The sequence below is a fragment of the Sapajus apella genome, unplaced genomic scaffold, assembly GCF_009761245.1.
Source record: "Sapajus apella isolate SASKATOON/1434 unplaced genomic scaffold, GSC_monkey_1.0 scaffold55, whole genome shotgun sequence".
Classification (NCBI taxonomy): Eukaryota; Metazoa; Chordata; class Mammalia; order Primates; family Cebidae; genus Sapajus; species Sapajus apella.
Window position 1 is genome coordinate 6,440,770 of NW_022436995.1, and position 24,515 is coordinate 6,465,284.

The 24,515-nt window shown below is 40.5% G+C and overlaps 1 protein-coding gene and 1 pseudogene across 2 annotated transcripts in view; both read right to left on the minus strand.

The window, feature by feature from the left end:
- Positions 1-3,630: 3,630 nt before the first annotated feature.
- L2HGDH (L-2-hydroxyglutarate dehydrogenase) overlaps positions 3,631-24,515 on the minus strand; it is a 65,433-nt gene continuing 44,548 nt past the window's right edge. The window contains exons 9-10 of the mRNA XM_032244546.1: positions 23,838-23,969; positions 3,631-4,420 (exon numbers count right to left, since the gene is read on the minus strand). Of these exons, the coding sequence (XP_032100437.1) occupies positions 4,225-4,420; positions 23,838-23,969 (328 nt within the window). The 3' untranslated portion in view covers positions 3,631-4,224. The remainder of the gene's footprint in view (positions 4,421-23,837; positions 23,970-24,515) is intronic.
- Positions 5,386-6,077, minus strand: LOC116527558 (annotated as a pseudogene). Its single transcript, XR_004258607.1, has one exon. The product of XR_004258607.1 is annotated as a 60S ribosomal protein L9 pseudogene (transcript).

Sequence of the window (24,515 nt, forward strand, 5' to 3'; positions counted from 1 at the left end):
ACACACACACACACACATATGCATATATATAAATATATAACTTTAATGTGAGACCCTTCCCATAAGCAAAATATAATATCAATTAACAACAACAATTAAAAAAAAAACCACAATACTTTCTAGGATTTGAGGCCAGAAAAGTAAAGTTGGTTAGTATCAACATTGTTATTCCCTTCAGGGCTTCAGGGTGTATTTCCATTCTTAAACTCTTTAATGAGTACAAACTATTTGAAAACATCTCCAGGGAGCTTTTGCTTTCCCAACCACTTCACCCTGTCCTTCTACCCTAAGCATTGATGAAGATATTTCAAAATCTCCCTTTGAGTGTATTAGAAAAGCTTAGTAACTGACTTTAGGATTACAACTCAAAAATGTTTACAAGATCTTAGATAATAGTGTATGCGCAGAAAGATGAGGAAACCTCTGACCAAGAAGTCTAGACACAGATCAAGGGCCCAGGAGGGCAGAGCCAGTCCTTAAACAATATAGACACCATGTCTTCTGTGTTTACAGGGATAGCTCACAGGTACAGCCATCAGGGTTGGACTGCCTCCAAAAGCAGGCCCTACAAACTCCTATAGGCAAAGGCCTGGCAGTATACCCCACTTTCACCACCATCCTTTGAAGTAAGTTTTAAGAGTGAAGGTTATCCCACAGGCTACCAGCTAGATTTCAAATGACCTCAGGGAAAGTGGAATTCTGCCAACGGTAGAGGCAACTCCCCAAACAGTGCTAAGGTTGACAGGATCAAGGGAAGGACTTTGATATACATATATATGTATGGATAAAAGAGTTAACCTATGTAACATGAAACACCAAAAATATACCTGCTGGTACATCAAGAGTTCCTCACAAACACTTTGAAGTTACAACCTAAAATGTTCCACTTTTTACCCAAAATGTAAACTGCTCAACATCATTTTGCATTATCTACTAAACCAGAAATGAGTTTAAAAAGGTTGGCTGCTATATAAAGCAAACAGTTTATGTTTTACATATAAAAAATTTATTTGCATGAAGTTTTTATGGAACTACAAAATATGTTCTCTACAACACCAAGGCTCATTAAAATATTTTAAATATTTATATACATTTATTCTGTCAGAAATACATAAAGATTTTAAATATTATATCAGTATTAACAAAACCCTATTGACATACATATGAAATGCTTTATAAACAGAATAACCTACATATTCAAAACTCTTTCAAGAAATTTCTCACTTTTATTTTTCGGGGTATCGTATAGACTCAAATGGATTGAGGACTGCTTCAATTAGGACAATCATGTTTTGTAATTCCAGTATTTACAAGTGTGTATGCAATTGTACTATTGATGAAATAGAGAATAATATTTTCCACCTCTTAGTAACCTTGTAATGGAACAGAAAAATATCCTGTGTTTGCATTTCTTGCAAGAATCAGCTGTTACAAAGACACATTAGGGCTTGTTTCTTCTGTCAATGATATCTAAATGCTTTAGATGCTCAACCCAAGTGTTGAATAATAGCCTACTCTGTTTACCTGGTATGTGCTACTTCTTGAACAGGAGCTGATGATGTGTAGCCTTTCAAGTTAATGGATGAAGTAGCTCAATCAATGTAATCACCAATGCTTGAAGTGAAGAGGAAAAGAAGAAAACAGAAACATTTTTCCTATCAACCAAAATGCACATCTTTCTCACCCATCCATCATACAGTTTTGGAGAGCTAAGAGTAAAGACGACAGAGTAGAAGATGAATCCTGAGAGAGCAAATGAGAGAGAATGGATGAAAATGCCTTACCTAAAAGTGGTTCAGTACTCATAGTTCTGCAGTCAGGTCGCCACATTTTCATTTACGTTTCTATTTCCTAACTTTCTAAATTTTAAGAATCATTTCAACAGATACCACACAACACATATATACAGGATATAGTACAGCACTGGGAATCAACTTGAAATGCTCACGAGGTAAACATGAATGTAAGGCACTTTCGCGGTTTACAAAAGTGAATGCCTCAAAGTTAAATGTTTATCAAAAGTGGAAAAATATCCTTATACAAGTTTATAGGAGCCCTGAAAAACCAGGTAGGTATGAATCATTAGCAATCCTGGCCAATATTTTGGGAGCCTTAGTGTGACTAAAGATCAGAGATATAATAGATAAATATCTTTTTAAAATTACAGAGTTCTACACATCAGCGTCAGGATTCTAAACTACTCTCATAAAAACCTATCTCTTCTAAGTTATTTCATTTCTTAGCCACAGAGACTCAAGAAAGGATAACCATTCAGTGTACTGCTGTTTAGATGTAATGATGATACCATACCACATCAGTTACAAAGAGACTGGAAATAATAAAGGTTTTGAGTTTGTTTTGTTATTTCCTATGAATATTATAACTAAGAATCTTATTCAAACTACTCAAAAATGTAGATTTTGTGTATTTTCTTGAAATCATGAATTTTTAATTTCCAAATACAAATATTGTTGCTCTAAATAATGTGAGTTTTATGACTCTTCAAAATTAAAAGAATGTTTGCAACCTACAATATATTTTCTTGCCTAGGAGAGACCAAATGAGCTTAGATCGTATAACACTGAAAAAATGATTTAAGAAAATAACCCATTTTTATGCCATTTTTCTGTAAATTTTTCTTTTGAGACAGAGTCTTGCCCTGTCACCCAGGCTGAAGTGCAGTGGCACAGTCTCAGCTCACTGCAACCTCTACCTCCCAGGTTCAAGCAATTCTCCTGCCTCAGCATCCTGAGTAGCTGGGCTTACAGGTGTGTGCCAACATGCCCAGCTAATTTTTATATTTTTTTAGTAGAGACCGGGTTTCATCATCTTTGCCAGGCTGGTCTTAAACTCCTGACCTTGTGATCCACCCCCCTCAGCCTCCCAATGTGCTGGGATTACAAGCATGAGCCGCTGCCTGGCCCTCCAAAATTCTTAAAAAGCCAAATCTGGCCTGGTGTGGTGGCTCACGCTTGTAATCCAAGCACTTTGGAGGCCAAGGCAGGTGGATCACCTGAGGTTGGGAGTTCAAGACCAGCCTGACCAACATGGTGAAATCCCGTATTTAAAAAAAAAAAAAAAGCCAAATCTTTTCTATGTCATGGTTGGAAAGGACAGGTCATTAACATAGTCAGAGATTCAGGGTTGGCGAGGTGGCTCACACCTGTAATCCCAGCACTTTGGGAGGCCGAGGCAGGTAGATCACTTGCCATCAGGAGTTCAAGACAATCCTGGCCAACGTGGTGTAACCCCATCTCTACTAAAAATACAAAAAATTAGCCAGGCATCATGGTGGGTGCCTATAATTACAGCTACTTGGGAAGCTGAGGCAGGAGAATCGCTTGAACCCGGGAGGCAGAGGTTGCAGTGAGCCGAGCATGGCATGGAATTTATTTTTGTCATTTTTTATTTTTTGAGACATGGACTCACTTTGTTGCCCAGGCTGGGGTGTAGTGGCACAAACACAGCACACTGTAGCCTCGACCTCCCAGGCTCAAGCAATTCTCCTGCCTCAGTCCCCAAGCAGCTGGGACTACAGGCACACACCAATCATGCCCAGCTAATTTTTTTATTTTTTGTAGAGATAGGGTTTCATTCACCATGTTGCCCAGGTTGGAATTTTTTTTTTTGGACAAGGTCTTGCTCTATCATCCAGCCTGGAATGCAGTGGCATGACCATAGCTCACTGCAGCCTGGATCTCCTGGGCTCAAGTGATCCTCTCACCTCAGCCTACTGAGTGTCTGGAACTACAGGCACTACACCCAGCTAATTTTTTGTAGAGACAAGGTTTCACCATGTTGCCCAGGCTGGTCTCAAACTCCTGGGCTGCAATCTGCCTGCCTTGGCCTCCCAAAGTGCTGGCAATTGAAGGTGGGAGCCCCAGCCCCCAGCCTAGCATTTAAAAAATTATTATTATTTTCTTGCTCTGTCACCCAGGCTGTAATGCAGTAGCTAAATCTCAGCTTACTGCAACCTCCACCTTCTTGGTTCAAGTGATTCTCCTGCCTCAGCCTCCACAGTTGGAATTACAGGCATGTACCACTATGCCTGGCTAATTTTTGTAGAAAATTATTATTTCTATGTTATATCATTTTAACAATTCAGTGGTTATCTTTCACATAAAAATGAAATTTTAAAAACCATATTTTATATTAAAGAATGAAATTAGTACATTCTTGTTGCTGACATGGAGATTTTAGTGCATACCTAGCTCCTTTCATTATTTACAATTCAAATCTTTGTTGCACTTCATCTGCAATAATTCCAGAAATTGCGATGGAAGAAGTAGCAGCAGGGGAGGGTGCATTTCTCACATGAAGAATGCGATTTCCAATATCCCCAACTCCTCCATCAAATATAAAATCTTCTACCAGATTTCCATCACTATCCAGGGCTTGAGCTCTTACTCCAGCTGGACCCCTGCAAAAGCAAAAGATGGGAGTTATCTGACTCAGAGACATAGGTTACTTTACAAGTCAGTGTTTCCAAAGATTCTTAAAGCAATAAAGCATTCTTCTAAATGCACAATTCTGTGGAAACATAATGAATTTGTGTTTAACTAAAGGCTGCCAGTTGTAGCCTGTCAAACCTATATTGTTAGCTTAGAGCCTAATACCTATTCTATAACAATAGTATAATAAAAGCTTAGCAAAGAAATACATAAAAACAAGCAAGTTACTAATCAGTGTCTCCTATTTCCAAAGGTAAGTCTACATTTAATTAGAACAGGTATATTTTTATTTAAATTTGTAGAATGAATTTATTATAAAAATCAATCAACAGCAACAATAATCTTCATCTGAGTAATGCAAATCAATGAAAGCATGGGTTATGTGTCAGTTGCATTCCTGTATCCTATTCTATTTGTTTTTGTATTTTTAAAATTCACAGGATTAAAATTTATGGAGAAATATTTGCAAATGTCAACAAGTTATTGCAGTTTGTTTTTAACAGTTTACCCTTTTTTTTTTTTTTTTGAGTCGGAGTTTCGCTCTTGTTACCCAGGCTGGAGTGCAATGGCGCAATCTCAGCTCACCACAACCTCCGCCTCCTGGGTTCAGGCAATTCTCCTGCCTCAGCCTCCTGAGTAGCTGGGATTACAGGCACGCGCCACCATGCCCAGTTGATTTTTTGTATTTTTAGTAGAGACGGGGTTTCACCATTTTGACCAGGATGGTCTTGATCTCTTGACCTCGTGATCCACCCACCTCGGCCTCCCAAAGTGCTGGGATTACAGGCGTGAGCCACCGCGCCCTTTAATATCAGGATCATCTTCAGTTTACAAAGATGATAGGAAAAGCATAAAAATGAATTAATTTAGCAGATGTTAATACAATCAGAGTCCTTTTTTTTTTTTAATTGAGATAGAGCCTTTTTTCCCCCCACCAAATTAATAGGTCTTTTATTGCATCATTTAAATATCACAAGTAGGTCTTAGCTATGATAGGCATCTTGTTTCTGTAGCTGGACAACTCTAAGGTCTTACTCATCAGCCTGCTGAACAGTTCCTTTTTCAGAGACATAGATACCATCCAAAAATTTCCGGATATCCTTGTTTTTAACTGTTGTAGCTTGCTGAATCAAAGCCGCTGAATTTGAAACAAGCTCAATGTCATTTCCTTCAAGGATTAATTCATCTTACTCGGCTTGAGATAATGAACAAACAAACCTGGTATCATTTGAACGCTGCGGATGTATTTTTCACCCAAGAAATTTCGGATTTCAACAAGAGACCCATTCTCCTGGATAACGACGTTGATCGGGAAGTGAGCAGACACAGACCTCATCTTGTAATGGAAGCCCAGCGTAACAGCCTTGATAATGTTCTGTACATGACTACAAATAGTCCGAACGGTAGCCAGTTCCTTTCTGTTACCCCTCCATTTGTCAACCCGGAGCCTCTTTTTTTTCTTTCCAAGAAGACTGAGTTCTACATTGATGTGACTGAGGTCCCACCGCAGGGTTCCTCTGGGGCCCTTCACGATAACTGTGCGTCCCTTGATAGTAACGTCGACATTTTCTGGAATGTCGACAGTCTGACTGCTTGGAATGGTCTTCATTCTCGCAGTAAACGCGGCGAAGGAACGTCTTTCCTCATCACGTATTTGTATCCCGTAAGGGTAGGGGAGATAGAGTCTTGAGCTGTTCCACTGGTTGTGTGCACAACCACACCGGGCTAATTAAAAAAAATTCTTTTTGTAGAGACAAGGTCTCACTATGTTGCCCAGGCTGGTCTCAAACTCCTGGCCTCAAGTGATCCTCCCACCTTAGCCTCCCAAAATGCTGGGATTATAGGCATGAACAACTGTAAAGACACTGATAATCTTTATTAATTAAAATTCTATTTTATAATATTTGAGTTCACGGATTTTTGCTGTTTTTCTAAAATAGTTAAAACTTACAAATGGAATTTGAATTCAATGTTTCTGAACTACAAAAAAGCACCTCTTAGGAAACTTGTCCAAAGAAGCCCAGTGTAAAAAATTCTATCTTATACATACCAGTAAGACTCAAGAAATCAGGAAAGAATATTAAACATTTTTTACTATTTCTGGGACATCTCAGGTAAGTACTTGCAGAAGATACAAAGAACACTATGAGGGGCACTGCCCTCTAAGACCTCGGCCTGGCTGAAGAGAGATAATAGTAACAGCTATTATTTACTAAGTGCTTACTCTGTGCTAGAATTACCTCATTTAATCCTCAAAACACTCAGTTTATATTTAACAGCAAAGAAACACAGAGAGATTAAATAACTTGCCTGAAGTCACAGAGCTGTATAATATTCATTCGTAGAGAGGTAAATAAGAATTATCACATTAAGAGTGAAAGGTTGGCCAGGTGTGGTGGCTCACGCCTGTAATCCCAGCACTTTGGGAGGCCGAGGTGGGCGGATCACAAGGTCAAGAGATCGAGACCATCCCAGCCATGATGAAACCCCGTCTCTACTAAAAACACAAAAATTAGCCGGGTGTGGTGGCATGCGCCTGTAGTCCTAGCTACTTGGGAGGCTGAGGCGGAAGAATTGCTTGAACCCAGGAGGCGGAGGTTGCAGTGAGCCAAGATTGCGCCACTGCACTCCAGCCTGGTGACAGAGCAAGACTCCGTCTCAAAAAACCAAAAAACAAAGAGTGAAAAGTTGTATGATAAAGATAAGTGATCTTCCCTATAGAATCCTGCAAGGAATCTGGACAGGAGATATTTAGCTGTAAGAATTTCCAAGTAAGGATCAGATTATGGGAGCAGGTAGATGGTGGAAAAGAAGCCTACATCATTGGTTCCCCCGCTAGAACACAGAATTTTAACTACCTTCACACAGAAAAGCACCGTCACAAGAACCAAAAATCAGGTGAGCAATCACAGTACCCAGTTTCGACTTCATATCATTAAAAGAGGCATTGAGGAGGGCAGAAAAGATGGTCTTACATTGCCAATGCCACCCCTCCCTCACCCCCCTGCAGCAACCATGTGGTGTGGAGAGAGCACCTATGCGCTTGAGAAAGGAAGGGCACAGTGACTGAGGGCCTTTACATTGAACTCAGTGCTGCCCTGTCACAGTGGAGAATAAAGCCATGGTGGGCTCAGCCAGTGCCAGCACACGGAGGGAGCATTTGGATGAGCCCTAGCTAGACAGGAAGCATCTATCCTAGTGGTCAGAACCTGAGTTTCCCTGTAAGCCTCATCACCATGGGCTGAAGCACTCTGGGGTCCTAGATAAACTTTAAAGACAATCTAGGGCACAAGGACTGCAATTCCTAGGCTACTAGCACTAGGCTGGGCTTACAGTAAGTGGACTAGGGTGGCATATGATTTAGGAAGACACCAGCTGGCATAGCTAAGGGAGTGCTTGCGTCATCCATCCCCCAAACCAAGGCAGCTGCAATAGAAGTGACTCCTTTCTTCTGCTGAAGGAGCAAAGAATAGAGTAAAGCGGACTGTCTTGCACCTTGGATTCCAGCTCAGCCACAGTAGAACATGGCACTGGGCAGAGTTGTGAAGCCCGCATTACAGGCCCTAGGTCCTGAACATTTCTAGACCCACCTTAGGCCAAAAGGGAACCTATTGCCTTGAAGGGAAAAAACCCAGTCCTGGCAAGATACATTACCTGCTGACTAAAGAGCCCTTGGGCTCTGAATAACCAGCAGCAATACCCAAGGAGTGCGTCATGAGCCTTGGATGAGACTCTGAGATGTGCTGGCTTCAGGTGTGACCCAGCACATTCCCAGTTGTGGTGGCTACAGTGAAAGACTCCTTTTGTTTGAGAAAAGCAGAGAGAAAAGTAAAGGGGACTTTGTCTTACACCTTAGGTACCAGCTCAGCCACAGCAAGGTAGAGCAACAAGCAAGTTCTTTGGGTCCCCAGGTCAGGCCTACACATTTTTTTTTTTTTTTGAGATGGAGTCTCTATCTGTTGCCGAGGCTGGAGTGCAGTGGTGTGATCTGGGCTCACTGCAACCTCCAGCTCCCGGGTTCCAGCAATTCTCCTGCCTTAGCCTCCCAAGTAGCTGGGATTACAGGTGCACACCACCACACTCGGCTAATTTTTGTACTTTTAGTAGAGATAGGGTTTCGCCATGTTGGCCAGGCTGGTCTCGAACTCCTAACCTCAGATAATCCACCCATCTCGGCCTTCCAAAGTGCTGGGATTACAGGCGGCAGTCACTGTTTCCTGCCCAGGCCCACACTTTTGAACAGCATTTCTGTAACTGCCCTGGGCCAGAAGGGGACCCACTACCCTGAAGGGTAAGTCCCAGGCCAGGCAGGATTCACCACAAGCTGATGGAAGAGCACTTCAGCTTTAAGTGAATATTGGTGGTGGCCTGGCAGAATCCCTCTAAACCAATGGTGGTGGTGGCCACAGGGAGAGGGCCCTCTACCTGTGGAAAGAAAAGAGAAGAGGGGGGAGGACTCTGTATTATGGTGTGAGTGCTAGCTTATCTGTGTACAAAAGAACATCAGGTAAACTACTAAGGTATTTGACTCCAATCCCTGGCTTACAAACACTGTCTCTGGACATGCCTGGGGCCTGAAGGAGCTTACTGCCCTGAAGGGAAGGGCTCTGGGCAAGACCCAGTGCTGGGCTGGCTTCAGGTCTGACCCAGTGCAGTCAGAGTGGTGGTGGCCACAGAGTGCTTGCATCACCACACGCCCAGTTCCAGGGGGTTTAGCACAGAGAGAGAGACTCCATTTATTTGGAAGTAAGGGAAAAGAACAAGAGTCTCTGCCTGGTGATCCAGATAATTCCTCTGCCTTATCCAAGACCACCAAGGTGGTACCTCTATGTCTGCAAAAAAAACAGTGTTATTGGCTTTAGAATACCTGGAAACCCTTCCCAAGAAGGATAGGCACAAACAAGCTCAGACTGTGAACACTACAAGAAGTACCCAACTCTTCAATGCCCAGACACCAAAGAACATCTACTACTATCAACACCACCCAGGAATACATAACCTCCTCAAATAAACTAAAATAAGGCACCAGAGACCAATCCTGGAGAAAACGAGATATATGACCTTTCTGACAGAAAATTCAAAATAGCTGTTCTGAAGAAACTCAAAGAATTTCAAGACAACACAGAAGGAATTCAGAATTCTTTCAGATAAATTTAACAAAGAGATTGAAATAATTAAGAAGAATTAAGCAGAAATTCTAGAGTTGAAAAATGCAACTGACAGGCTAAAGAATGTATTAGTCTCAATAGCAGAACTGATCAGGCAGAAGAATTTGTGAGCTTAAAGATGGGCTATTTGAAAATACATAGTCAGATGAGACAAAAGAAAAAACGCCTACAAGATTAATAAAACATTTTCGAAAAGGTAAATCTAAGAATTACAGGCCTAAAAGAGGAGGTACAGAAACAGGGATAAAGAGTTTATTCAAAGGGATTATAACAGAGAACTTCCCAAACCTAGAGAAAGATATCAACATTCAAGTACAAGAAGATTATAGATCACCAAGTACATTTAATCCACAGAAGACTACCTCAAGCCATTTAATAATCAAACTCCCAAAGGTCAAGGATAAAGAAACAATTCTAAAAGCAGCAAGAGAAAAGAAACAAATAATATACAATGGTGCTCCAATACATCTGGCAGCAGACTCCTCAGTGGAAACCTTACAAGCCAGGAGGAAGTGTCATGACATACTTAAAGTGCTGAAGGAAAAAAACCCTTTTACTCTAAAATAGTAAATCCAGTGAAAATATCCTTCAAGCATGAAGAAGAAATACTTTCCCAGACAAACAAATGCTGAGGGATTTCATCAACACTAGACATGTGCTATAAGAAATACTAAAGGGAGCTCTTCAATCTGAAAGAAAAGGATGTTAACGAGCAAGAAGAAATCATATAAAGGTACGAAACTTCCTGGTAACAGCAAGCACACAACAACACACAGAATAGTATAACACTGTAATTTGTGGTATGTAAACTTCTCTTGTCTTACACAGAAAGACTAAATGAACCAATAAAAAATAACTACAACAACTTTTCAAGACATAGTACAATAAGACATAAAGAGAAACAACAAAAATTAAAAAGCCAGGGAACAAAGTTAAAGTGTAGAGTTTGTTAGTTTTCTTTCTGTGTGTTTGTTTGTATATGCAATCAGTATCAAGTTGTCATCAGTTTAAAATAGTGGGTTATAATATAGTATTTGCAAGCCTCATAGTAACCGCAAATAGAAAAACACACAATGGGTACCAAAAAATTAAATAAATAAAAAGAAAGAAATTAAAGCATACCATCAGAAAAAAATCACCCTCATTAAAAGGAAGACAGGAAGACTGCAAATCACCAGAAAACAAGTAACAAAATGGCAAGAGTAAGTCCTTACTTATCAATAACAACACTGAATGTAAATAGACTACAGAACATTTCATCCAACGGCTACAGAATGCACATATTTTTCCTCAGCACATGGATCATTCTCAGGGATAGACCATAGGTTAGGTCAGAAAACAAGTCTTAAAACATTCAAAAAATTTGAAATAATATCAAGCATCTTCTCTGACCACAATGGAATAAAACTACAAATCAATCACAATAGGAATTTTGGAAACTATATAAACAGAGAGAAATTAAACAATATGATCTTGAATAGGATCACATCAAGTTAAAAAGCTTTTGCCCGGCAAAGGAAACAATCAACAAAGTGAAGAGAAAACCCAAAGATAGGAGAAAATATTTGCAAACTACTACAAACTACTCATCTGACAAGGGATCAATAACTAGAATATATAAGAAGCTCAAACAACTCTATAGGAAAAAAATCTAATAATTCAATTTAAGTATGGCAAAATATCTGAACAGACACTTCTCAAAAGAAGACATACCAATGGCAAACAGGCATGAAAAGCTGCTCAATATCAATGATCAGAGAAATGCAAATCAAAACTACAATAAGATATCATCTCACCTCAGTTAAAACGGCTTTTATTCAAAAGACGGGCAATAACTAATGGTGGCAAAGATGTGGAGAAAAGGGAACCCTCATACACTGTTGATGGGAATGTAAATTAGTACAACCACTATGGTGAATAGTTTGGAGGTTCCTCAAAAAGCTAAAAATAGAGTTACTATATGATCCAGCAATCCCATTGCTGAATACATACTCAAAAGAAAGGAAATCAGTATATCAAAGAGATATCTGAATTTCCATGTTTATTGCAGCAGTATTCACAATAGCCAAGATTTGGAAGCAACCTAGGTGTCCATTGTCCGTCAACAGATGAATGACAAAGAAAATGCGGTACCTATACACAATGGAGTACTATTCAGCCATAAAAAAGAATGAGATCCTGTCATTTGCAACAACATAGAGGTCATTATGTTAAGAGAAAAATAAGCCAGACACAGAAAGGCAAATATCATCTGCTTGTATTTATTTGTGGGATCTAAAAATGAAAAACAATTGAACTCATAGAGATAAGAGAGCAGAAAGATTATTACCAGAGGCTGGGAAGGATGGTATGGGGTAGGGGTTTACGGGGGAGGTAGGGATAGTTAATGGATACCTCCCCCTAAAAATATAAAGAATGAAATGAATAAGACCTAGTATTTGGTACCACAACAGGGAGACTATAGTCAATAATTTAATTGTACATTTATAAATAACTAAAAGAGTATAACTGAATTGTTTATAACACAAAGGATAAACACTTGAGGGAATGAATAACCAATTTTCCATGATGTGATTATTATGCATTACATGCCTGTATCGAAATATCTCATGTACCCCATAAATATATATACCTACTATGTACCCATAAAAATTAAAAATTAAAAAAAAAAACTTAAAAAATCAGATATACCACAAAGAACACAAAAAGAAGGCATGGGACTGAAAGCTGAAACTTCTTGGGGAAGAGACGCATATCAGTTTATCAGCTGGTGTGTCTATTTTGTATACTATTTGTAGTTTATCTGAACTCATTAAAGTAGCATTTCTCCCCTCCACATCAGGACCAGACACTGATGTTGAGTGTCCAATGTACAACTCTGCAGTTTAGAGATTTAGTCAGTACATTCCCTTTGCTCCTTCTAAGCACATAAAGGTTAAAATTGGTTAACCACAGTTAAAAATGTGTACAATTATTTATTTTTCTTACAAACAAAAATTATGTTCTCAATGTCCCCTATACTCTTGTACACATATTCAAAACCCTACAATCCAAATTTTAAAATAATAATAATAATGTTTTTCTGGCCAGGCATGGTGGCTCACGCTTGTAATCCCAGAACTTTGGGAGGCCAAGGCAGGCAGATCACTTGAGCTCAAGAGTTTGAGGCCAGCCTGGGCAACACGGTGAAACCCCATCTCTATCAAAAAAGAAAAAAAAAATTAGCCAGGAGTGGTGGGTGAGTGTCTGGGTGTCTGTAGTCCTAGCTACTTGGGAAGCAGAAGTGGGAGGATCCCTTGAGCTCAGGGAGGTAGAGGCTGCAGTTGAGCTGTGATCACACCACTGCATTCCTCCAGCCTGGGTGACAGAATGAGACCCTGTCTTAAATAAATAAATACATACATACACAATGACATTTTTCTTAGGATCTCATTTTAGTTCAAACTAAAGTAGTTTTTTTTTTTTTTTTTTCTTTGAGATGGAGTTTCGTTCTTGTTACCCAGGCTGGAGTGCAACGGCGCAATCTCGGCTCACCGCAACCTCCACCTCCTGGGTTCAGGCAATTCTCCTGCCTCAGCCTCCTGAGTAGCTGGGACTACAGGCGCGCACCACCATGCCCAGCTAATTTCTTGTATTTTTAGTAGAGACGGGGTTTCACCATGTTGACCAGGATGGTCTCGATCTCTTGACCTCGTGATCCACCCGCCTCGGCCTCCCTAAAGTAGTTTTTAACACGAAATGTTTAAACTACCAAATTTTCATGTTTCCTTTTCAGCCCTTAAGGCAACTTCAGGGTTTTCTTTGTAGCATTACATATGCTTTTCCCTCAGAACACTTCAGATTGAAATAAGTATTATTATCTGAAATCTCAGCCAGGTGCAGTAGCTCATGCCTGTAATCCCAGAACAATGGGAAGCCAAGGAGGGTGGATCACCTGAGGTCAGGAGTTCAAGACCAGTCTGGCCAACATAACAAAACCCCATCTCTACTAAAAATACAAAAATTAGCTGAGTGTGGCGGTGGGTACCTGTACTTGGGAGGCTGAGGCAGGAAAACTGCTTGAACCCAGGAGGCAGAGGTTGCAGAGAGCCAAGATTGTGGCATTGCACTCCAGCCTGGGCGACAAGAACAAAACTCCATCTCAAGAAAAGAAAAAAGAGGAGAAAGGAAGAGAGTGGGGAGGGGGAGGGGGAGGGGAAGAAAAGCCGGGCGTGGTGGCTCACGCCTGTAATCCAAGCACTTTGGAGGCCAGGGCAGGTGGGTCACCTGAGGTCAGGAGTTCAAGACCAGCCTGACCAACATGGTGAAACCCTGTCTTTAAAAAAACTAAAAAATAAAATTGAAAAGAAAAAAAAATCTCAGATAAGATAAATTGTAAATGTCTTGAGGACAGTATGGTGTCAACACCCCTATATCACCCACATGTCTAGATTTCTGACTTGCACACAGTAGGTATTCAATAAAGCTAGAAACTTTAAGCTTTAAGTTAAAATTTAAAATTTCTATTTTTTTTTTTTTTTTTTTTGAGACGGAGTTTCACTCTTGTTACCCAGGCTGGAGTGCAATGGCGCGATCGCGGCTCACCGCAACCTCCGCCTACTGGGTTCAGGCAATTCTCCTGCCTCAACCTCCTGAGTAGCTGGGATTATAGGCATGCACCACCATGCCCAGCTAATGTTTTGTATTTTTAGTAGAGATGGGGTTTTACCATGTTGACCAGTATGGTCTCGATCTCTTGACCTCGTGATCCACCCGCCTCAGCCTCCCAAAGTGCTGGGATTACAGGCTTGAGCCACCACACCCGGCTATTTTTTTTTTTTTTTTTTTTTTTTTTTAAGAGACAGGGTCTTACTCTGTCACTGACTGGCGTTCAGTGGCATGACCACAGCTCACTGCAGCCTTGAAACCCTGGGCTCCAGTGATCCTCCCACTTCAGCCTACGTAAGAGCTGCGACTACAGGCACATGTCATGTGACAAGCTAACTTCTAATTACTTTAACTTCTAATTGTTTTAACAACTGAAAGAACAAATGACTCAATAAATCAATATCGGTAAATTCTTTTTTCTAAAGGTTTGTATAAATTTAGGGGATCTAAGTGCTTTTTTTTTTTTTTTTTTGGAGATGGAATCTCACTCTGTCATCCAGGCTGGAGTACAGTACAGTGGTTCAATCTGCCTTCCAGGTTCACGCGATTCTCCTGCCTCAGCCTCCCAAGTAAATGAGATTATAGGTGCATGTCAGCACCCCTGGCTAATTTGTATTTTTAGTAGAGACGTGATTTTGCCATGTTGGCCAGGCTGGTCTCGAACTCCTGACCTCAGGTAATCCACCCACCTCAGCCTACCAAAGTGCTGAGATTACAGGCATGTGCCACCGTGCCGGGTCTGAGTGTAGTTTTGATACAGCGATATATTACTTACTGGTAAAGTCTGAGCTTTTAGTGTAACCATCATCCGAATAGTATACATTGTACCTAATAAGTAATTTCCCATCCCTCACCCTACTCCCACTAAATTCAGCTACATTTAATATAACATATGGCTAATTTAGCTACAAATATAGCTCATGTGTTACATATCAGCCATGTATTTTGCTACATTTGTAGCTAACTTTAATGCGAATGTACATCCTAGATGCTTAAATATATCCTAGGCAGGGTGGATCACACCTGTAATCCCACACTTTGGGAGGCCCAGGGGCAGATCACTTGAGGTCAAGAGTTCAAAACCAGTGTGGCAATATGGTATATCTGAGACATGGTGAAACCTCAACTCTAACCAAAAATACAAAAATTAGGTGGGCAGGGTGGTGCATGCTTGTAATCCCAGCTACTTGGGAGGCTGAGGCAGGAGACCCGCTTGAACCCCGGAGGCGGAGGTTACAGTGAGCCAAGATCACGCCACTGTACGCCAGCCTGGGCGACAGAGGGAGACCACGTCTCAAGAAAAGGAAAAAGAAATACGTCCAGAAACAAGAACAGGTGAATGTATAACTAAACACATACACTCATGAGAAGTCCTGTATTACATTATTGTCGTATGTCAAGCATTACACTACAGGTTGGGAAAATAGCTAAGAAAAGCTATAACAGGCATCTTCAGCCAGTTCCAAATATGATGGAACAATCTAGTATTTTATAAAACTATACTGCTCATCTAAAAATAAAGTCCAGACAAGGCACAGTGGCTCATGCCTATAATCCCAATGCTTTTGGAGGATAAGGCAGGAGGATCATTTAAGCCCATGAGTTCCAGACCAGCCTGGACAACATACGGAGACTCTGTCTGTAGGAAAATAATAACAACTAGCCAGGTATGGTGACGCACACCTGTAGTCCAAGGTGTTTGGGAGGTTGAGGCAGGAGGGTAGCTTGAACCCAGGCATTCAAGGCTGCAGTGAGCTATGATCACACCACTACACTCCACTCCAGCCTGGATGACAGGGCAAGATCCTGTCTTTAAAAAAAAAAAAAAAAAAAGAAAAAAAAGAAAATTTAAAAGTATTTTTCTAGGATATAGATTTTTAAAAATCCAGCCTGATAATCTGTCTTCACTATTAAATACACTTATATTTACTGTAATTACTGCTATGCTTGATTTCCACCATATTATTTTACGCTATCTATCCTGATTTTCTAAGGTTTCTACCTCCTCTTTCTTGACTTATTGAGTTTTTTTTTTTCTTCTTTTCTCTTTTTTTTTTTGAGACGGAGTTTCGCTCGTTTCCCAGGCTGGAGTGCAATGGCGCAATCTCGGCTCACCGCAACCTCGGCTCACCGCAACCTCCGCCTACTGGGTTCAAGCAATTCTCCTGCCTCAGCCTCCTGAGTAGCTGGGATTACAGGTATTTACCACCATACCTGATTAATTTTTAAAACTTTTTGTAGCCGGGCGCGGTGGCTCATGCCTGTAATCCCAGCACTTTGGGAGGCGGGTGGATCACGAGGTCAAGATATCGAGACCATCCCGGCCAACATGGTAAAACCCCGTCTCTACTAAAAATACATTAGCTAGGCATGGTGGCGTGTGCCTGTAATCCCAGCCACTCAGGAGGTTGAGGCAGGAGAATTGCCTGAACCCAGTAGGCGAAGGTTGCAGTGAGCCGAGATCCCGCCATTGCACTCCAGCCTGGGTAACAAGAGTGAAACTCCATCTCAAAAAAAAAAAACTTTTTGTAGAGACAGGATCTTACTATGTTGCCTAGGCTGGTCTTGAACTCCTGGACCCAAACAATCCTCCCATTTTGACCTCCCAAAGTTCTGGGATTAGAAAAGTCGGCCACCAAGCCTAGCCTGAGTTTTAAAATTTAAAAACTATATTTTTATTTCCATAAATTTTCATTAGGTGGTTTCCAACTAATTTGCTTAGGCCTTTCTATTTCCTTTGGTTTTATTTTTCATGTTTTCATTACCTTCTTTGTTTTTGATTAATTGAAGCATATTTACTTTACAGTTTCTACTATTACTATTACCTACAGTTGTTGGGAGTCTAATTCTGCCACCTATTTTATCTGCTGACTCTCACTTACGGTGGTTAGTAACTTCTGATTGTGAGTTTCTGTTCAGTAGGACTTTCTCTGGGGGAATCATCTGGGAGGGGTTGGATTCAGGGTGTGTCCCTCTGCAGTGGTTTTACATTTGCTTCTATTACCATCCTGAGGGCACTTTTATTTTTTTAATGGAAAATTTTAAACACGTCAAAAAGTTAAAAAAAAAAAAGAAAAAGAAAAAGAAAGAAACAAAACCAACAGTATAATGAACTCCCATGTGTGTATTACCCAGTTGCAAAAATTACTCACCCACAGCCAATCTTGTTTCATCTATATACCCATCCATCACCAATGTCTCTCCACGGGATTATTTTATTTTTGGTTTTTTAGAGACAGGCCTCACTTTGTCACCCAGGCTGGAGTGCAGTGGCACAATCACAACTCACTGCAGCCTTGACCTCCCAGGCTCAAGCAGTCCTCTCCACTCCTGAGTAGCTGGGACCACAGATGGACACCATCACACCCAGCTAATTTGTTTTTTAAAAATATTTTTTTAGAGACAGGGTCTCACTTGCCCAGGCTGGTCTCAAACTCTTGGGCCCAAGCAATTCTCCCATCTCAGTCTCCCAAAGTGCTGGGATTATAAGTGTCAGCCACCATGCCCAGTCTTATTTTATCTTTTGAGACAGGGTCTTGCTGTCATCCAAGCTGGAGTGCACTGGCATGATCATAACTCACTACAGTCTTTAACTCCTGGGCTCAAGCAATTCTCCTGCCTCAGCATCCAGAGTAGATGGGACTACAAGAACATGCCACCCCAACCAGGTAGTTTTAAAATTTTCTGTAGAGATGGAGTCTTGCTGTGTTGCCCAGGCTGGTATGGAACTCCTGGCCTCAAGGATCCTCCTGACTCAGCCTCCCAAAGTGCTAGGATTGCAGGCAGGAGCCAACGTTGCCTGACCTGTTTTATTATTTTACAATTTTTTATTTAATTTTATTTATTTTTGAGACAGGGTCTCACTGTATTGCCCAGACTGGAGCACAGTAGTGTTATCATGGCTCACTGCAGCCTCGACCACCAGGCTCAAGCAATCCTCTTGCCTCAGCCTCCTGAGTAGCTGGGACTACAGGCTTGTACCACCACACCTGGCTTTTTTTTTTTTTTTTTAATTTTTACTAGAGAAAAGATCTCGCTGTGTTGTCCTGAACGGTCTTAAACTCCTCACGTCACACAATTCTCCTGCCTTAGCCACCCTAAGTGCTAGGTTTACAGAGCCACTGAGCCCAACCATATTTTATTATTTTTTAGACATGTTGTCTTGCTAGGCTAGATTAAAACTCCTGGGCGCAAGCAATCCTCCTACCTCAGCCTCCCAAGTAGCTAGGACTACAGGCATGAGCCACAGTGCTCCCAATGGATTATTTTAAAGCAAATCCCAGATGGAATACCACCTCACTTCAATGTGTATTTCTTGTCTTTTCTTTTTTTGTAGAGAAGGGGTCTCACTATGTTGCCAAGGCTGCCCCAAGCAACACAGTGACCAAAATGTTGCTCACTATGTTGTCCAGGGCTCAAGCAATCCACCTACCTCACCCTCTTAAAGTGCTGGAATTACAGACATGAGCCACCTCATCCAGACTCAATATGTATTTCTTTTAAAAAGTTCCTTAAAAATACACAGGTGCGGTGGCTCTCACCTGTATTCCCAGCATTTTGGGAGGCCAAGGCAGGTAGATCGCTTGAAGTCAGGAGTCCAAAACCAGCATGGCCAATGTGGCAAAATCCCATCTCTACTAAAAATAAAAAAAAACAAAAAAACAAAAAACAAAAAAAAAATTAGCCATGGTGGCACATGCCTTTAATCTCAGCTACTCAGGAAGCTGAGGCAGGAGAATCACCTGAACCTGGGAAGCAGAGGTTGCAGAGAACTCAGATTGCACCACTGCACTGTAGCCTGGGATTCAGAGTGAGACTCCCCCCACCAAAAAAAATCTTAAAAATAATTATAAAGCAATAATTGCTTAGTATCAATAGTTACTCTGTGGTCAAATTACCTGATTTTTAGTCTCTCTAATTTACTTGAAGGAGGCAGAGAAAAAGAGAGAGAGAAAGTTTGAAGAAGGATCCAGAAATGTCTGCCTCCACTTTTTCAGTTAATTTGTAGCTTACAGCTCCTAAACCAAGCTGGTGTTATACATTCAAAAATCTAAGCACTTGTGAGGGATTCTAGATTTTTGGAAAGATTTCTCCCACTCCCCACCCCTAATACCAAGATAGACAAAATTGCTTAATACTTCCCAGTGCCAAGGGGAATATTTTTTTTTCTAGACTTCCTTTCTTCTGAGGGTATAGCCTTTCAAGAGTCCCTAGCGGGCCTTACATTAGAGTTTCAGTTCTAACTTTCTACCTTGTATACACCCAAGGTTTCTTTTTCAGCACTTCAGTGACAATTAGTATTCAAGTCCCTAATGTCCTATATCTTGTTTTGTGTGGTGGATATGGCTTGTACAATTATCAAAATTTACTTAAGATCTACATATTTTATTACATGTAAGTCGCACATCAATTAAAAATATAACTGAAGCCCCTCATTTATTAAAATTAGCAAACCATCCCCACCTTTCCAAGTCAGCATCAGCACCAACTCCTTTTAGCATGAATTTTAATTTTCTTTTTGTTTTTGCTCTGGGATGCCCCTTACTTTCCCTTACTCTCAGCTACATGTATTTCAAGGATGTTTATTGCATTTTCTCCAGACTCTTGTTAGCATTTCATAGTGTGAAGGTTACCAAATTCTCTACTCGAGTGGTTCTCAACCAAGGGATATTTTGCCCCCTAGAGGACATCTGGCAATGTCAAGATATTTTTGATTGTCACAATTAGGAGAATGAGCAGAGGCTAGGGATGCTGTTAAACATTCTACAAGGAACTGGACAGTCCTCCACAATAAATAATTATTTTTTGGCTCAATATGTCATTAGCATCAATACTGAGAAGCCCTAATCTAGATCACCTTAAGCCCTTAAGCCATTACAACTTTATTATAGAAATGTTTGACTTTTGCCTTTCTGTTTCACACAGTCTAGCTATCACTTGTTATGAAAACATCCTGCCTGAAAGTTTACTCTAGAATTCCCAACAGAAGACATTTTCCAAATTTAAAAAGGGAGAGCTGTGACATATATGTCATCTTTTACATCTTTACAGTGTTAACAGATACAAATGCTGTTAGATTAACATGTCAAAACTAATCATAGAACAAATTTTTAAAGTTTAGAGCTATATATACATATATATATACACATTTACATACACACACACATATATATATATACACACACACATACATACACACACACACACACACACACACACACACATATTTTTTTTTAGACAGGGTCTTGTTCTGTCTCCCAGGCTGGAGGACAGTGGTAAAATAATGGCTCACCATAGCTTCAGCCTTCTGAGCTTAAGAGATTCTCCCTAGTAGGTATGACTATGGGAATGTACCACTTGCCCAGCTAATTTAAAAAAAAAAATTGCCCAGGCTGGTCTCAAACTTCTGGGCTCAAGCGATCTTCCCACCTCAGCCTCCCAAAGCACTAGGATTACAGGCATGAGCCATTATGCCTGGCCTAGAGCTAACATTAAGAATCTTAGAGACTATGATGTAGCAATGAGAACTTTAATGCATATATTTAACAGATTACAATTTATATTCCAATCTAATGTTCATCAGTAAATTACTGCCCGAAATGCTCCAGCTAAGCAATGAGAAGTCATCCTGGGTGCCTTTTAGTGGTTACTAGAATTTAAGGACTCCATCCTGAAATTTAAGGACACCACACTGAAAGCATTGCTTCAACTATCTTTTACTACCTACAACTGCCTGATGTGCTTTCACTGTAATACTAAGGGCATTTATGGTTTTAACATATGGTTGCAAGACAAATGCGACAAAGCAGGACTTAGGCTTCAAGCTGTGGAAGAGTCTATTGATCTTATTTTTATTATTTAATATTTCAGGCTATAATAAGGAACAGAGAATAACACAATGAATACTCATTTTCTTATGAAACAGCTTAAGAAATAAAGCATTACCGATATGATAGAAGCCTCTGTGGAACTCTCAAGATCCCATTCTCTTCCCTCCCCAGAGGTAAGCATTCTCCTGAATTGGGTGTTTATCACTCCCCTGTTTTTTTGTTTGTTTTTGGTAAGATGGGGTTTCACCATGATGGCCAGGCTAGTCTTGAACTCCTGACCTCAGGTGATCCACCCACCTTGGCCTCCCAAAGTGCTAGGATTACAGGCGTGAACCGCTGTACCCGGCCCTTGTTTTTATTTTCATACTACATGTGTAATCCATACGCAACATATGGTTTTGCTATACTTGTTTTAAAACTTATACAAATGGTATTAAACATATCTTCCCCCCCCAAAACCCCAAAAACATATCTTCTACAACTTTCCTTTTGTTACTAATAATTTCCTGCACTTAATAATTACAGGAATCAAGAGACAAAGCAAATGAAATTGCTGAATGTAGTCAGCTTTTCTCTCTTTAAAGAGGAAGTCATCTGTGATTGGGATGAATTTGTCTCCAAATGCACCTGTCTACAATGCTATGTGCCCTTCTCTACTACATGCCAATGAAACTGGTATCTGAAATTCACACCCTTATACCCAGAAACAGGAGTATTCACTAATACCCACAAGCCCAAACAAAGTCCAGTTCTACTATATGAAATCCTGTGATCTAAAAGTTTTCCTCAGGCTTCTATGGGTGGTAACTGAATACAGGCAGTGAATTCACTGCAACTATTTTTACACAGAATTCACTATGCTCACCTGGTGTGTTTTCCAAGGAATATTAATAGCAGCAATAGATTCCAGATTTGACCTATCTATTTTCAGATATGAAACATCACAAGTTTGCTAAAGCAGATCACTGAAAACATAAAAGCCCTTATTTATAAGTGAGTGAAAGAAAAAAATGGCTAGATATTTTACCCCTTCCATTTCGATCAGTAGAGGAGTGAAAGAGATAAGAGTAAAAACATTAGCTGAGTTTTAATACTTCTTCTAAGGATTCAAACACGCCGGTCTCAGAATGATAGAGTCAAATTTAAACCAGGACACTCCCCTAAGGGAGACAGCTGACATGATTATTGCTCTCTTCACAGATACACAGTCAAGCCTGCTGAAATTTTTTACCAGGCTAGTTCAGCAGCTGTTACAGAGAAGGCATACATCTAGTGCTCAGAAGATACATGGATGGATGGATTGTAAATGCAGGGTGAGTACCTCAAAGTACACTGCTGATTAGGCCTAATGAATGGCTTGCTTAGGAAAAAAGCTGAACACTAAAAACATTAGCCAAAGGGGCAAAAAAATAGGCTTGGGTGGTGGTATTAAGAATAATCTACAGATCAAGTCTTTTATCTTTAAGAATAAAAGATATGTTATCTTTACTTTGCCCCATACCTCTGTAGCAAGGACTCTGACTGTTACCACACTGCTTTCCACTTCTTTCCTGAAAGTAGAGTCCCTGAGTGCAGTAAGGCCCAAGAAAGAACAAAAGAAGCAAGGTGAGATGCCAGGTCTACAAGCATTTCTAAAAGGTTTTAATGGAGCTGAAGGCTATCATCCTTAGCAAACTATCACAGGAACAGAAAACCAAATACCAAATGTTCTCATTTATAAGTGGGAGCTAAATAATGAGAACTCATGAACACAAAGAAAGAAACAACAGACACTGTGGTCTACATAAGGTGGGAGGGAGGCATAAGGGAGAGAAGCAGAAAAGATAACTACTAGGTACTGGGCTTAATATCTGGGTGATAAAATAATATGTACAATAAACCCCATGACACGTTTACCTATGTAGAAATTTTCACATGTACCGTCAAACCTAAAAGTTGTTTTTTTTTTTTAAGTTTTAAGACTCAATCAAAATACAATTTTTTTTGTTTGTTTGTTTTTTTTTTTTTTTTTGGAGACAGAGTTTCGCTCTTGTTACCCAGGCTGGAGTGCAATGGCGCGATCTCGGTTCACCGCAACCTCCGCCTCCTGGGTTCAGGCAATTCTCCTGCCTCAGCCTCCTGAGTAGCTGGGATTACAGGCATGCGCCACCAAGCCCAGCTAATTTTTTGTAGTTTTAGTAGAGACGGGGTTTCACCATGTTGACCAGGATGGTCTCGATCTCTTGACCTCGTGATCCACCTGCCTCGGCCTCCCAAAGTGCTGGGATTACAAGCGTGAGCCACTGCGCCCAGCAAAATACAATGTTTTAATGTGTTTATTACCGAATTAGTTAACATAGTTATCAATAATCTTATACAAAATTAAAGTCAAAAGGCTTTGGAATTATAAGAGTAACTGGCCAGAGAGATTTTTTAAATTTCAGGCAAGATGTTTTTATCATGAGTGACAGACAAAAAGGCTAAGGTGGCACCACGATAAAGCTGTCATGAAGATTTCAGATTAGAGCTGTAAGGAAGACCAGATACTTATAAATGGACCAGCACTAAGGGCCATAATGTAGCAATATCCAATACATGTAATGCAAAGGGAATTCAACAACACGTTGGGAAAGTGAGCAAACAAAAATTCAGTGTATATGCAAACTGACTCTGAAACTTGGTGATGCTTCCTATCACCAAGTTAGACAAACCCACCTCTCAAGTTCACATAGGTCAGGACACTCCTTATCACTTTTCCTTACCTAAGTATATCACTGATAGTAATTTCAGGGATGAACTTTTGAAGATACTTCACTGTTGCACCAAGAAAACAGGCTTTATACATTTCGGTAACTCCATAGGAAAAATTCTGGTATGCCAATTTAATCAAGCCGCTGAAAACAGAGAAAAAAAGATCTTTATGAGAGAATAGAATTCTTTATTATATAAAATGCCATTACAATTATTAGATTCTTTTTTTTTTTTTTTTTAAGACGGGGTTTCACCATGTTGGTCAGGCTGGTCTTGAACTCCCGACCTCAGGTGATCCGCCTGCCTTGGCCTCCAAAGTGCTAGGATTACAGGCGTGAGCCACTACGCCCGGCCTTAGATTCTTTTTTTATGTCATCACAAAAATCTAGGCTAAGAAGCACCGTAGATTAAAAGAAAATCAAGGCCAGGAGTGGTGGCTCATGCCTGTAATCCCAACACTTTGAGAGACTGAGTCAGGCAGATCACTTGAGGTCACAAGTTCAAAACGAGACTGGCCAACATGGCAAAACCCTGTCTCTGCCAGAAATACAAAATTTAGTGAGGTGTGATGGTACATGCCTGTAATCCCAGCTAATCAAAGAGGCCGAGGCAGGAAAATTGCTTGAACCCGGGAGGCAGAGGTTGCAGTGAGCTGAGATCATGCCACTACACTCCATCCTGGGTGGCAG